Source organism: Aulostomus chinensis, chromosome 7 (genome assembly GCF_037954235.1).
Source record: "Aulostomus chinensis isolate RoL2024-O1b breed Wild chromosome 7, RoL_Achi_v1.0, whole genome shotgun sequence".
NCBI classification, from domain to species: domain Eukaryota; kingdom Metazoa; phylum Chordata; class Actinopteri; order Syngnathiformes; family Aulostomidae; genus Aulostomus; species Aulostomus chinensis.
The window spans coordinates 20,084,628-20,099,109 of NC_141326.1; the positions used below are offsets into that span (position 1 = coordinate 20,084,628).

The following is a 14,482-nucleotide window of genomic DNA, read 5'->3' on the forward strand; positions in this document are numbered from 1 at the left end:
CATAATAGTATGATCCTGGTCTGTCCTCGCATGTGATTGGCCGCATGATGTGCCCATCAAAATAAACTCCCGCCCCCGCCTGCATGGATTCTCCGCGGAACGGAGCCATGAACAGACCGCTGCTGAGCAGGCGGCTGAAGATTCGGCACCCTCCGACAGGCATCGGCTCTTCTCGTTCACTACAAAGCTTAGAGCCGGCTCGTTCGTGAACGACACATCACTAATGCGTTCCCTCGACGCAGAACTTCGAATGCTTCGCGACGCAGAAGCAGAAGCATAAACCACCCGACTTGTGCTATCACGCACCGCTCGACACAAGAAAATCGATGCAGCGCATAGACTAGGTGGGTGGCAGGTGTCCAGCCAATGATACGATACGGTTCACTGAGACTACGTAGCCAATCCTAGCATTGGCAGTGCTTACGTGTGTGCCCTGCCCATACGCTCCGTGGCACCTTGGAGGTTAGCTAGCTAACAACAGTGCGGCAGAGATAAGTGATGGCGACGGTAGCTCAGCAGTTGAGTTGTAAACCCCCGAAAATAATAAAAGCAAACGAATAGAAATTGCTGGTGTAATTTGATTCCTTCAATAAGCCATGTACCTTGCTATGCTCCCAGGTGTTGAACAGGTGTGTGGCCACAGCGTCCACAACTGATGTTGCTCACATCGGTCCGAGGTGTGCTCAGGGAGCTTGTGTTTAGACCCAGACACAAGAAATTATAGGGAACATTGAGTACGATTCTTGCCAAACGAGAGTGATCCATAGAGCCTTCCAGCTAGTTTTGGGCCCAGGCTACAGTTTCCAAGGACTACATGTATAATGCAAGTTGCATGTTGTTAGTGGTGTGGTCTACTGCATGGGATTAAATATTGCCTCTTAAAATTAAATGATCCATCTTCTCCAGGTTCATGCTTAATATTATATACTTTTCTTTTTACTTCATATTATCAACAGGTGAGCTGACTATGACTATGACTATGAGAGCTGGAGGCTGAGGAGAGGAGGCCGCAAGTGTTTCCCTTTGATTATGACTTGTAAAATGTGATTGATGGATGAGCTCATGCAGCATCAGAGGGACTTCAGTGAGTGTCGTCATTATAATTTGTATGAGCTTTATCTTCGATGTCAGGTTTGTAACATCCAGAATTGAAGTCTTCAGCCTTGTGCTTCTTCTTGGTGATTTGAAGGTGGTGTGCATCTAACATAGAAAAGAAGAATTAAACTTCTTCTCAAGGTCCGGTAGGACTTTCCAATTTAGTCAAACACCACCACCCTGCGGCCCACGCACGCACACACCTACCTCTCAACCACGTCACCGTTGCAACGAACTACATCTCCCGTGATGCCATGCGCCAGAGTCAGTCAGTCATGCGGATGGAAACAGGAGTGGGCATCTACCGCTTAGCAGCAAGAAGAAGAAGAAGAAGAAGAAAGTTCGAGGAACGATGCACGACCAGGAGGATGGCGAGGCGAGCTCCTGCACCACACCGCGGGTCGTGACCTCCAGGTCGGTGGACGTAGCCGACATCGAGGGAGCGAAGGAGCAGACCTCCAAGCTGTGCGGCTACTTAAACAAACTGTCCGGCAAGGGGCCTCTGAGGGGGTACAAGCCACGGTGGTTCGTGTATGATCCCAGGAAGTGTAATCTTTACTACTTTAAGACTCCCCAAGACGCGTTACCGCTGGGCCACATCGAGATCGGCGATGCGTGCTTCAGCTACGACGTGGAGGGGGAAGAGGGCCAGTTTGAGATCCGCACGGCCGGGAAGGAGTTCCTCCTGAAGGTAAACTTCTCCTCAGCATGCTGTCATATGCTTGTTCATTCAGGGGCGCAGACTCGCGTCTTTGTCCAGGTTTGTACTCCGCCGCTGCGAAGACTGACCTGAAGGTTTGGTTTCTAACATGTCGGGTAAGTTTGCGACAGCCAGCAAACAAACACTTATTAATTCAAAACTCTGAATTTAATGACGAGCTCAGCCGCCTTCTTGGCATCTCTACTGAAGGGTCGCAGCGTCTCATGTGACCTGTCGGGCTTCTCTGCGGTCACGTGATCGTGACCCAGCGTCAGGACAGGCCTCCCTCTGAAGTGTGCATCATTTTATTAAACGCGTGGCAAAGGTTTCAAAGCAAACAGTCTGCATGCTCAGGAACTGACACTAAACTTTGGATCTGTGCCCATTGACAGGGCAGAGCGTGATAATAACCAGCAGCATAAAGCTTTGGTGCCGCATCAACACAGCTTGAAGTCTCTGCCTAGTGAGATGTTTGCTCTGGGGATGCATGATCATATCTGCGCATTGTGTTTGATATAATGTGCATATGAACGATGTTTTTAGATGGATGATATTGCTATTGGCTTCAGACTGCAAAAAAACCTCTCAACATCATGCATCCCTAGTTTTACCTTGATATCCAAGTTAAATATCTAAAACATGATTGATTATTCCCTTTAACCAATGTCAGATTTCCATGTCTAAACATTGGTTTGTGAATGACTCAGGTTATGTGTGTGATTTTAGGCCCCCAGCAGGCAGGTGATGCATTTTTGGCTGCAGCAGCTCCAGCAGAAACGCTGGGAGTTCAGCAACACTCGAGGGGCAGGACAGAGAGACAGCTGGAGCTCCCCGACCCTGGCTCACCCCCCCACTGGACTTGTAGGCAAAGACAATGGTAGGCACACATACACACAACTAGATTTACAATTATTTACATTGATTTGTGCATAATTTTCTTAAGGATCAACACAATAACACAGCTATACAGTCAGCCATTTCAGAATCGGAATAAATGTTATTTTCATACACATTTTGAGCTTCTGCTTCACGGATCTGATCATTTACTGTTTTATAAATAACCAGAAATACTCAATTAATTAGGATATTCTTTACAGAATATGAAATGTGTTTGCATGGGTTGTTGCTTGAGACGCACGACGATTTCTACTGTTAGATTTCAGACTCTATTCATGCTCTCCAGCTCCAGACGAGAGCACAAAAAAAATCACAATCCTGATTATTTTGGTCCACATGATGACTCATTGACTGTGGAAAGATTTTGGCTTCAAGGAGTCAAATGAGCAAACATGACATGGTTTTATCTTTTGTGTTCATCATAGGTTTTCTTTTGCTCTGTCCTAAAATGAAACCAAACATGACGTCACTTTTTTATGTCTCGCTTTCGAAAAGATAGGCGTTTGTGCTGGTCAGTGGTAAATTCAGTGGTGAATAAGAAAAGTGTGAGTTTCTCTTGTATGTCGCATCCACTTTTATTTGGGCTGGACTGTAAAGGGTTAGCTCCTATTTACAAGAGTTTATAGCTGGTAAATACACACACACACACACACACACACACATACACACACACACACACACACAGAAACACACAGAAACAGTGACTATGTTTGACACTTGTTCCTGCTCTGTGTCTCATCCAGGCCTTGCTGAAAGTAAACAGTTGTATCAGACAGCTTGATATTTACACAAGAAACACACACACACACACATACGCGCACACACAGAGCTCAAAATGATCTTGTTGCTAGGCTGTCATGTCCAGAAACCTTGTGGGTGAGGCGCTACCATCCAACAATCAAGAATGAGCAATCATTGTACTTCTACTTTATCTAGGGTGTGTTCTCCTAAAATGCACCTCCAGAAACAATGCTATTATGTTTGTGTTGTACTTTCTGTTGACACAGTTCAAGTCTACAAAGCACCCTCTGAGAGGATTTATACTTCTATGGGAAATGATGCTATTAACGTCTTGCTATACGATGAGAGCTTATCGTGAGGATTTTCTATCACAATACAGCAGAATTTCAGTTTTTTTGTGGTTTAAGTACAGCGCAAAGTACAGTGGCGCAAATACTTTTTCTGACGTTTGCAGCTGAGTCAAGCAAGTTGTGAAAAAATCTTGAGACATTTCCTGTCTTCATATATTATATGCATTTGTTTTTCTTTTTTATGCCTTGCACACACCATCTGCAGATTTACTCCTGAAAGTTTGTCTGATGAGAGAGGGCGAGGGACAGAGAGCGAGAGAGAGCTATATTTGTTATTTTCTGCTGGGAAAGTCTATGTACTTTTATTTTTCTGATGGTTACAGAGCAGCTGCAAAAGCCACAACTGGCTCGAAATGGCATGCGTTGTAACGCAGAGTATTTTTAGAGAATCTATTCAGGGTTATTTCAATCTTATTTCCTCACCAAACAATAGATAAAGTTTGGCCCTGAGATAGAATTCATGCTGCTAATATGATTTTCAGATGTCTTCATCCTTGAAACGTTCAGCGACAGCATGGAAAAGGTCCGGAGTGACTTTGCCATGGAGACGGAGACAGAAAGTGGAGGAATTGTGGGAGTCCAATCAGTCAGAGGGCCTACTGCTGCATCCACAAACCCCCTCAACTTTTCCCTCAAAAACTTTGGTACAGAGCTCAGGTAAGACCATCAACACTGTCTTTATGTCTAAAGTCTTGCTTTGACTGCTATAGAGGAATTAGTTCTGTACTTCACTAGTTGCTGTCATATGCAGCCATCATCAGTTCCCTTTCTGGGACATAAAGACATTTTTTGAAACAATTCAACTCTCTAAAATGGAAAAAAAAAAAAAAGTGACATGGCCCAGAATGTGACGTCTCATGGCCTGGATCAAAAGCGTGAACCTTTATGATGATGCAGCTTTTCAGATGTTTTATTCTTTATTTAATCAGAAAATCTTTGGTCTGATTAGGAGCTCTTTGCAAGAGAAAATAGAGTACAACTCCAACTAAAAGAGAAAGACAACAAATATCCAGGCAGAATAAAGCACATACGGCAACATCAGAAACTGAGACGTAATTAATTCTACTTGGAGGATTTATTGGACTGGAACATAGTCTTCTCAAGTCCAGTATTTATTCAGGGGTTGCGCCTGAGATTTTGGTGAGCAGTGGTGTTGTATTGAGATGGAACATACATGATGTATTGATGTATAAGGATACAATACTACCATGGTACTTTACCTGTAATAGTATTTTGATATTGTGATTCTGTGCGTATCTTAACATTACAAGGCATTTTTATCTTTCTAGAAGAAAAAACTGTTAAAAAAGTAGGGAAATATGTATTTATTCCATTTTTTTTCTGGGCTGTTGTTTGGCAAATCAATACTGTATCAAGAGGGACTATTGCAACATAGTGCAGTAATTTATTGCAATATTTTATACAAACCTAATCATGTAAATGGAAGTGAGGTAAGGTTTAGGACAAAGTCAGATTAAGACAAGTGGTAGAGGAGCCAGAGAATTCAAGACTGTCATCTGCTTAGACATGAATATTCCATTTCTGTGAGGGAATGATAGTATTGTCAGTGTAGAATGTAAATAGCAAATGCCCCAGTACAGACCCTTGTGGTACCCCTTCACATAGGCCAAAGGAAACAGTTTTGAGAAGTTAGTATGGAGACAGTTCCAAACCAATTCAGAGCATCCAACCCAAGACCGTGAAGTTTATTCTATCAGCTGCTGTGATGAAAAGGATTAATAGCCTTAGAAAGATCAACTAACAATGCGGGGCGGGACTGCTTCATGTTCCACTGAATGTCTGATGTAGATATGGATGTAGGTCATTCTCATGTCTTGAGGCTCACAGCTGAGCGGCCTTAACAGGACACATGCTGCTTGTGGTAGAGGACATTGGTTTTTCAACTGCAGTGGGTGTTTCCAGGTGTGGAACATCTGCTGGCTTACTGAGATTTTTGTCTCCAGACTCTGCAGCTGCAGTTTGTGATTGGAGCGAGATTAGAACAGTCAAGGGTTTGGTATGAGGTTACACTCATAAGCGATACACAGCCCCTTAGGCTGTTAATGCTGAAGAGAAACGGCATGAAGTTACACAGACAGATATCATTTATTATTATTTGATTTTTACTTCAGTTACTTATGTTTCTCCCTTTGAGTGCATGGTAGATTGGACAGCTGGAAGTTGTCGGTTGTAAAATACTGGCAGTACTGTTCATTTCTTCCTCTGCAGCTCTAAATCCAAAGATGTGGAGTAGCCGTTTGTTAGTTTTGCCATTTACAAGGTAGATGAACAGCAGGTCTCGCTGCAGTTTGTCCTTGTTGATTTAAACAAAGTAGCAGTAGGTTCAATTTGTCACACTCACTTTCCTGTATGTCTTCTGTTCTTGCAGGAACTCCATGTCTTATCTGCGTCCGGGGAGAGGAGGAGAGAACAGGCGCAGTGTGTTTTATACTGGCAACAGCAGCACAGAGGAGTGGGAGCTTGTCGATGCACCGCCCAAGGACTTTCCTGAGCAAAAACCTCATCCAGACACACACCGACGTACGTGCGCACCCTGCCGCCTCCTTCATACACATTCATATATAAATATGTTGAATATCTTGATTTTTATTTCACATTTAATTTGATGAAAGCATTTTTTTTTTCACGTTACCCGTACATACATTTTAAAACTATTGTCTCCTCTTGCCTAGATTCCTTCGGATCAGCCTTTGATTTTGTACGAAGTTCATCACGAAATAAGAGGCCTTTGCTCCGAGACATGATGGGCTCCGGGAGGTTCGGGCGTAACACTGACCCCCGAAACTCCGAGAGCTCACTGATGGATTGTAACGGCAGCAAACCTCTGGAGATGCAGCTCCGACTTCAGACCCAGCAGGAAGAACTGGGCCGCATGCAGCACGAACAAGCCAAACTCAGAGAGGAGCTGGCCACTCAGAAGGTCAGATAAATGGACGTGTGTCTGAGTATCAGTGTTGGAGACGATGTCATTTTTCGCGCTTCTTCAAGGTGGTTTTACATGTTGACATAAAAAGGGACGAGGATTGACTTCATCATGCTTTTACCATCATTCTAGCACATTCAGCACTAGCCCGAGGAAATGTGGTGTGTGACTGGGCAGACGGGCGTGATTGTGATGCTGTCACTATTACAGGAAGACAGCGCAGGATTAGTCATGCTTTAGCAGAAAACAAGGAAATGGCAGCAACAACTTGTCTCAGTTGTGTTGCTCCCTCGCATTGTTCTTGTTTTAGAGTTTGCAGACAAAGAGACACATAGCAATCACTGCAGATCCAGCCGGAGATCATTTTAACCTTTATTCACTGAACTTGTATCAGAAGTTGCTGAGGTGTCAGTTACGTTTGACCAAAGCTGCAATTGTATTATTAATTTATATCAACCGGGTAATGTTAGATTTACACAGAATTTGAAGCCATGTTATGTGAAAGGTCACAGTCCTTGAACCTTACAGGATATACTTTTTATTCCTGCAAGATGTTGTGTTAAACCAGTCCTTCTCAAATAATGAGAATAAAGTGTAATTGCACATCCGCTACAGTAGGTAGCAGTGGGGTTCATTGTCAGTGTGTGCAGGCAGTATTAGCTCTGTGGTGTAAGGTTTTTTTTGGATCGAGCATGCGCACACACAGCACAGAGCGGGAGATATGAAATGCAGTGAACAAACCCTCAAGAGACACCGTGGAAAAAAAAACCCCATTCAACAGGGATGAAAAGAAAGGCGGAGAGAGACTGAGATAATGAGACAAACGACGTCGAATGCAAAGACGAGGAAAAATTATGTTACTGAGTAAACACACAAGTCTTTCAACAAACAGTGTTAATAAAGTTATTCTTTATTGTAAATCCGTCAAAAAATGTATAAATACCAGAAAACTAGGATTCAATTTTTTTTGAATTTCAGGCAAATTGATGCACTTTAAATCTCTTCCGTGACAGACTAAAAGACAATGATGATAAAGTTATTCTTTGTTGTAAGTTGATCTATATTTCTTTCTTTTTTCTTTTTTAGTTTTCTTTAATGTTACTAAGAATACAATGTTATGCAGAGGTGTACTTGTAACAGTGTTATAGACAAATGATACTATTTATAATCGCGGCAGAGAGTGGGGGGGTGTGAAATATTTTGTTCTTTCTAGGGGAGGCGTAACAGAAAACAATTGAGAAGCATTGTGTTAAACATATCAATTCCCTTTCCTCATTTAGGAGCTGGTTAGACTTCTGCAGCAGACTCTAAGAACATCGCAGAGCGACAGACAGCCGGTGCGTCGTTCAGCCTCGTCTCCAGAGTCGTCAGCAGCCCCAGATCAGAACCAAAGTTCAACGGTAGCCCCGGAGGAGGTGGCCCAGTTGAAGACCCTGCTCCAGGAGAAAGACGGACAGATCCAGTCCCTGTGTGGGCACATGGAACGTCTTGCTTTAGAGAAGGACAGTCTTCAACAGGAGCTTAAAGGTCTGAAAATAAAGGTGGGGGAAATAAACGACCAGCTGGGCATGTTGATGGAGACCATCCAGGCTAAAGATGAAGTCATCATGAAGCTGTCTCAGGAGAACCCGGAGCAGAGCGGCAGTCTGAACGACAACGGTTCACCTGGTCCTGTCTTCAAAGAGCAGCAGGAGCTGGACATCTTGAAGGTAATTAGAGATTACAGATTATAGCTTGAGATTCTGAGTAACTTGAATTGATTGAATCTATTTCCTTGGCTTTAGTTTTCATGATTTGTTCACGCCCTTGATATAAGTGATCTGACTATTCTCTTCTTGACTTCCAGGACAGTCTTCAAGGCTACAAATCACAGAACAAGTTCCTGAACAAAGAGATCCTGGAGCTGACAGTGTTACGCAGAAATGCTGAGAGCAGAGAGAAGGCTTTAGAAGCAAAGGTACGATGTTGTGTGGGTTACAGTTTGAAAAGAAACAGGAAGTCAGTCTAACTTTAAGAGGAAGTCCTGTATTACCTTAACTGATGTTCCTGGAAACATAACTAACTCAGTGACCGCAACAGATGTGTGTGTCCTCTCCTCTTGTTGTTGCTGCAGTACACGGCCCTGGAGGCTAAGTTATGTCAGGTGGAGAGTAAGTACCTGGTGCTGCTTCAAGAAGTGAAGACGCCAGTGTGTTCGTCTTCAGAGCAAAGCCACGCCCATGATGTCATATCCAGATTATTAGAGGACGCACTGCAAGCAGAGACCCCCGACCAGCTAGAGCACCCCATCTTCAAACCAAACACTGTCAGGTACAGATCCTTGCCTTAACGTCCTTGTTTCTGGTAAATAAAATTAGAAAAATTAGAGCATGAAACACAAGCATATTTTAAGAAATTGAAATAGTAAAAACACTGTTATGGGGTTGTGCACCTTTTGTTATCATCTGTTTATTACTTTTAAAAGAGTTAATGGGCAGACTCAGCTGGCGTAATGGTACTCAAAGGTGATGGGCACATTAAATCCCAGCTGGGTATATTTTTCATACCAGGAAAACACATGGAATCGGTTTTTACCAGCTACAACATTTGTAAAAAAAAAAAAAAAATGTACCAAGGAAAATCAAAATAAATATTCTGTTGATAAAGATATATTATTTAGACAGTGAAATCTATTGTGCTTGTTGATGATGAGCTGTTTTTATTGCTGGTTGAAAGGTAACACAGTAACATCGGGTGGCTTTGGACACGTTTAAGACCCTTTGTTCTTAACTCTGCTGTTTTGACAGCACGTATGAGGTTTATTGTTTTGGCCCGGTGGGAATTGTTAAGTTGTTGTGTGAAGACGGGACCTTCGTTTTTTTCTCGTTGTTGTTGTTGTTGTTTTTTCTATGTTAAAAACAAAATTTTCAAGAACGACAATGTTTGTGTTTCTAGTTCTCATTTAAGCGCAGCTGCTTTGGGATTCAGTAGAAATCTCGACTGTCTGAAGCATCAGATGCGAACGTCCCGTTGTGTCAGACTCTAGCGGTTCTTGAACATGACTTTTTGTGCAAAGGTTCTGCTCCAAAAATAAGAGAAAATCCATGCTAACATTAAGTGTTGCTGGTGTTGTCTTGGTGGATCCTGCTATTTACAAGACCTGTTTTACCGTAACAACTGCAGCTCAATCGTTCCTCACTGGAAAAACTAGATCTTCTGTTTTGTATGTCTGGCGCTAACTCTTTCCTCTGACAAGCTCAGGCATGTTTGTAAGGATATTCTGGATTAAAATTAAACCAGGACTCTTCCTAACTCACACACAAGTATTTGATAACGCTGGAATTCCTCTGTGATTTCATTGATAGTGAGTATGACGTGTTTGGCTTCAAGACGGTTCCAGAGGAGGAAGAAGAAGAAGAGAAGCTAGTTGCTAAAGTCAGAGCCTTGGAGCTGAAGTCCCTGTCCATGACGGACAAGGAAGTGTCAGTCGGGGTCAAGTGGGAGAACTACCTGACCAGCACCATGAACAGAGACCTGATGCGCTCCCTGGAGCTCAAGACCCTGATTCGCTCTGGCATCCCCCATGAACATCGCTCCCAGGTGTGGCGCTGGTGCATCTCCGTCCACGTTAAGAAGTTTCGAGACCACTTGGCACCTGACTATTATGAGACCTTACTGAATGTGGCGCGGGAGAAACCCAACCCAGCCTCCAAACAGATTGAGCTGGACTTACTGCGTACTTTACCCAACAATAAGCACTACTCATCCCCCAGCGCAGGCGGCATCCAGAAACTCAGGAATGTCCTGATGGCGTTCTCCTGGAGGAATCCTGACATCGGCTACTGCCAGGGTCTGAACAGGTAACAGACACGTTCTCGTTTCACCACTTTGACTCCTTCTCACCAGGAGCAAACTATTTATTCTTCATGTTTGTCATTTCTTTAGGCTGGCAGCTATCGCCTTGCTCTATCTGGATCAAGAGGATGCCTTCTGGTGCCTTATAGCCATCGTTGAGGTTTTCATGCCACGAGACTATTACACTAAGACTCTGCTGGGCTCGCAGGTAAACAAGGGCAATTGTTCGATTGTAGCGCTGGAGGACACAGAGGCCTGTTGTCGCCTCCTCACCAGAGTTTTGCTCCTCATGTGACCAGAGTTGTGCAAGTTGACACTGCACAAGAGCGAGCTCAAAGTTCAGCTCACACATTTGAAACTGAACCGGATCACATTTGTTCCAGTTTTCTCAAAGAACTGCTCCGAGCTGGTCTCTTCGCTATAACTAAATTGATTCAGCAGATATTACACAGAATCCCGTTTTATTCCGAATCTTGACTGATTTGTTAATAAATTCTATTCATCATGAATGCAGGAGGGATGAAAGCCATAAATCACAGTGTTAATTATTTTCATACTTTCATTTCACTCTTCATCAAAAACCCCCACAAGCACGCACACGCAGCAAGTGAGCGAGCCTGTTTGATACCTACCAGAACGAGTCCTGAAACCCACAAATACACCAGCATTGTTGAGCATTGGGTTCCTTCATCTCAGAATAAGTGTTTTCTGGATTTTTTTTATACATGGTTGAAATAAAGCCTGTGGTTAACAGTAACTCGTCTGAGAAAGAAGAAGAACAAAGGGGAAGTGCAAAGCTTGGTGGTCTGCGGCGTTTGTAGCCTAGTGTTAGCCTCTTACTAATAGCTAAAGAATCCTAAATGTGGTGTCTGTTTATGAAAAGTGTAAGTACCAGACTTTTGGACGAGGGAATGTGACAATCCAAACTTCCTGTTAGTTTTACAAAGATGCATCATCCCTGCTGCGCTCTGTCAGATCCCCCTCCTGTTGTAAAGGTCTCCCCGGTCCTTAAAGAGATCACGCTTGCTTCTGTGCAGGTTGACCAGCGAGTGTTCAAGGACCTGATGAGTGAGAAGCTCCCCCGACTTCATGCCCACTTTGAGCAGTACAAGGTGGACTTCTCCCTCATCACCTTCAACTGGTTCCTGGTGGTGTTTGTGGACAGTGTGGTGAGCGATATCCTCTTCAAGATCTGGGATGCTTTTCTCTACGAAGGCCCAAAGGTAAGACGCCTAACAGAGACCTGAAAATGTTGCAGCAGAATTCAAAACAGATGTGTGTGGGATCTTTTGAAAATATATTTGAAAGCTGGATGCTCATCAACTAAGAAAAGATATCAGAATTTCCTGGGCACCTTTGAAAAGGAAACGGCTGTGTCACACCGGTCGCAGCCTTGTGAGGTTGCAGCGGCAGAATTGAGACCTTGTGTATCGTTTTCAAAAAGGTTCGCTATCTGACTTGCATGGTTGTAAATAAATGCTCATGTTGTCTAAGTGCTCGGGGACTTGCCCAGTGGCCCAAAATATCAGTACTAATTAAATCAGCTTTAATAATTCAGACATGAATGTAGATTTTTTTTCTGTTGGGAATCAAAGACGTGCTGCAGTTTTGCATTACTGCATATAGTTATCTTGAATTCTGTAAATAAGGATCGAGGGAGTTCTCCTGTGTCTCCTGAGGTTCTCATTTTGTTTAACAGGTAATAAATGCTATCTGAAGGGGTTTTGCGCGCCAGAGCCCTGATGTCTGGCACTTGGTCACACACAGAAAATCACAAGGTGGATTTGACATTCTTTGATTTTCTTCTCCACAGATCATATTTCGCTTCGCTCTGGCTCTCTTCAAGTACAAAGAGGAAGAGTTCTTGAAGTTGCAGGACTCCACAGCTATCTTTAAATATCTGCGATACTTCACGCGCACAATACTAGATTCAAGGTAAAGGAGAGTCACCATTAGCTCGAATGATGCGTTTTGTCTCACTATGACGGGAGCTGCTTTTGAGTAAAGTCAGTAACTCTAGTGAGTAGAAAACTATTTAACTGATTTTAAGTTGTTGATATTTTTTCCCAGGAAGTTGATGATGATTGCCTTTACGGACATGAACCCATTCCCCATGAGGCAAATCCAGAACCGCCGTTCCTTCCACCTGGAGAAAGTCCGTCTGGAGCTGACCGAGCTGGAAGCCATCAGGCAGACCTTTCTCAGGGAGAGGGAGACGTCTCAGGACGGCCGCACCTTCGTCAGTGATGATGAGGAAGACAACTGAACTTTTATGTGGTATGAAGACAAAGAGATCAACTCAGAGGGAGTTTTTCCGTAGTTGGTCTCCGCAGAGCTGGAAACGATCAACTTAGTACAAATTCTGAGCAAAATGGCATCAAAGAACCAAAAACAGTACAGTCCAAACGGGCTTCTTGTCAGTATTCCTGCCTTTTTGTTCAATGCCTTGTTTGCTGTATGCTTGTGTGTTGCCAAAACTCTTATGCATTTCTACTCAGTATTCTTGAAATCATGGCTGTTGGCTAGTTTGATGCTTTTTGAAGGAGTGATTGTTATTGTTTTATTATACTTTTTTAAAACTCTTGTCTCCATTGTCACATTTGATAATGTATACTTTAATACCATGTAATTTTTCCAAAGGTATGTATTATCAATTTTTGCACCCATGTTTAGCTTCACATTGTACACATTCCCACAGTTTTGTCTTATAAAAAAGACCAAAAAATAATATTTTAAACTGCCCTGAAAGCTAAAAAATGCAAAAAACAAACAAACAAACAAAAAGGCCGTTTGTTTAGCCCCCCCCCCCCCCCCCCCACACACACATACTTTAACAGTCTTTGTGTACAGGATGCGTCTTGAAGATGCTGACATTGTTGAGCTGATAATCATGATGTATTTAACTTGAGTGTCCACAGGGCGGCAGTATAACATTTATCTACTTGAGCGTTTACATGACCCCACAGGTACTCTGCACACATTACAAATGTTCATATTTGCTTAACTTGTGTTTTATGTTTGGATGAAGACTTCGATCAGGATTGTGATCAATGATCAATGAGGGAATAGATCCAGGATCTAACAGATGACGGTTAGTCGGAGATATTACGCCGCCGCCTTCTTGTTTAGCCTGTGTAACGGTTCTGACTCTTCCACAGACAATTGGAAAACCTTTATTCGGTCAATCAACAGGCCAGAAGAGGCTGCATACCCCCCCGCCCCGCCCCGCCCCTTTACTCTGCTGATATATTGTTTACAGCTATATATATATCTTTTATTTTAATTTCAGTTTAACTCATTTTCTGTGCTGTTCCTCCTCACACATTGGATCACTTTTCCCTGCACCAGTATTGTTAGCCAAAGACGAACCAACTCAGCTTCTAAGCACGTCTGAAATGAATTGCCTTGTTGATGTGAATATAAATGGAAGGGTAGAAGTTTGGTTTTTCTGTTTGAGAGCAGGTCTCTCCACAGATCAAACTCTTCACCCCATCGATCCTAATGTTTTCTTATGACTGGTCTCTTTTTTTTTTTTTTTTTCCTAAGTGTTCACACTGTTGATAGATTTTTCAATACTTAACCACTGTTATAATTCCGATCATTTCTGTTGACTTTTCACATTGAATAAGCTACATTTGTATATCTCTCTTTATTTTTTCCCCTTCTCTTTTTTTTCAAAAAAAATGTTGCTTTTTGCCAGCAGTGTATTGCACAAATGTATTGATGATATGTATTCAGGTCGTTATCGGGCACTTCAGTCTGTTTTTGTTTTTTAAGAAACTGTAAACTTCTTTATTGTCAATCATGGGTTAATAGAAATGACAGTTAAAGGTATGCAACTGTCTGTTTGTGTAATACCAGTTAAAAGATCCAATAAAAACTGGCTGATTGAATGTGCTCTGGTTCATCTGAAGGTATGAA

General features: G+C 42.8%; 1 protein-coding gene across 2 annotated transcripts; it reads left to right on the plus strand.

The window, feature by feature from the left end:
• The first annotated feature begins 70 nt into the window (after positions 1-70).
• Positions 71-14,470, plus strand: tbc1d2b (TBC1 domain family, member 2B). Of its 2 annotated transcripts, XM_086209046.1 has the most exons (15): positions 71-344; positions 957-1,084; positions 1,190-1,786; positions 2,522-2,672; positions 4,266-4,440; positions 6,173-6,324; positions 6,477-6,724; positions 8,008-8,436; positions 8,574-8,684; positions 8,841-9,037; positions 10,072-10,566; positions 10,652-10,769; positions 11,599-11,784; positions 12,375-12,496; positions 12,632-14,470. In XM_086209046.1, the coding sequence occupies exons 3-15, from the start codon at positions 1,448-1,450 to the stop codon at positions 12,825-12,827; spliced, it is 2,919 nt and encodes a 972-aa protein (XP_086065172.1). In that variant the 5' UTR covers positions 71-344; positions 957-1,084; positions 1,190-1,447; the 3' UTR covers positions 12,828-14,470. The 2 variants fall into 2 exon arrangements, with proteins under 2 accessions (XP_086065172.1, XP_086065171.1); XM_086209045.1 differs by having other exon boundaries at positions 957-1,786.
• The last annotated feature ends 12 nt before the right edge of the window (positions 14,471-14,482 follow it).

Excerpts from the sequence above, each read along its gene's own strand:
- tbc1d2b (XM_086209045.1), top strand. The coding sequence starts at position 1,448 with ATGCACGACCAGGAGGATGGCGAGGCGAGCTCCTGCACCACACCGCGG. Across the intron at positions 6,325-6,476 it reads TCATCCAGACACACACCGAC|ATTCCTTCGGATCAGCCTTT; the intron begins GTACGTGCGCAC and ends CCTCTTGCCTAG. Across the intron at positions 12,497-12,631 it reads CGCACAATACTAGATTCAAG|GAAGTTGATGATGATTGCCT; the intron begins GTAAAGGAGAGT and ends ATTTTTTCCCAG.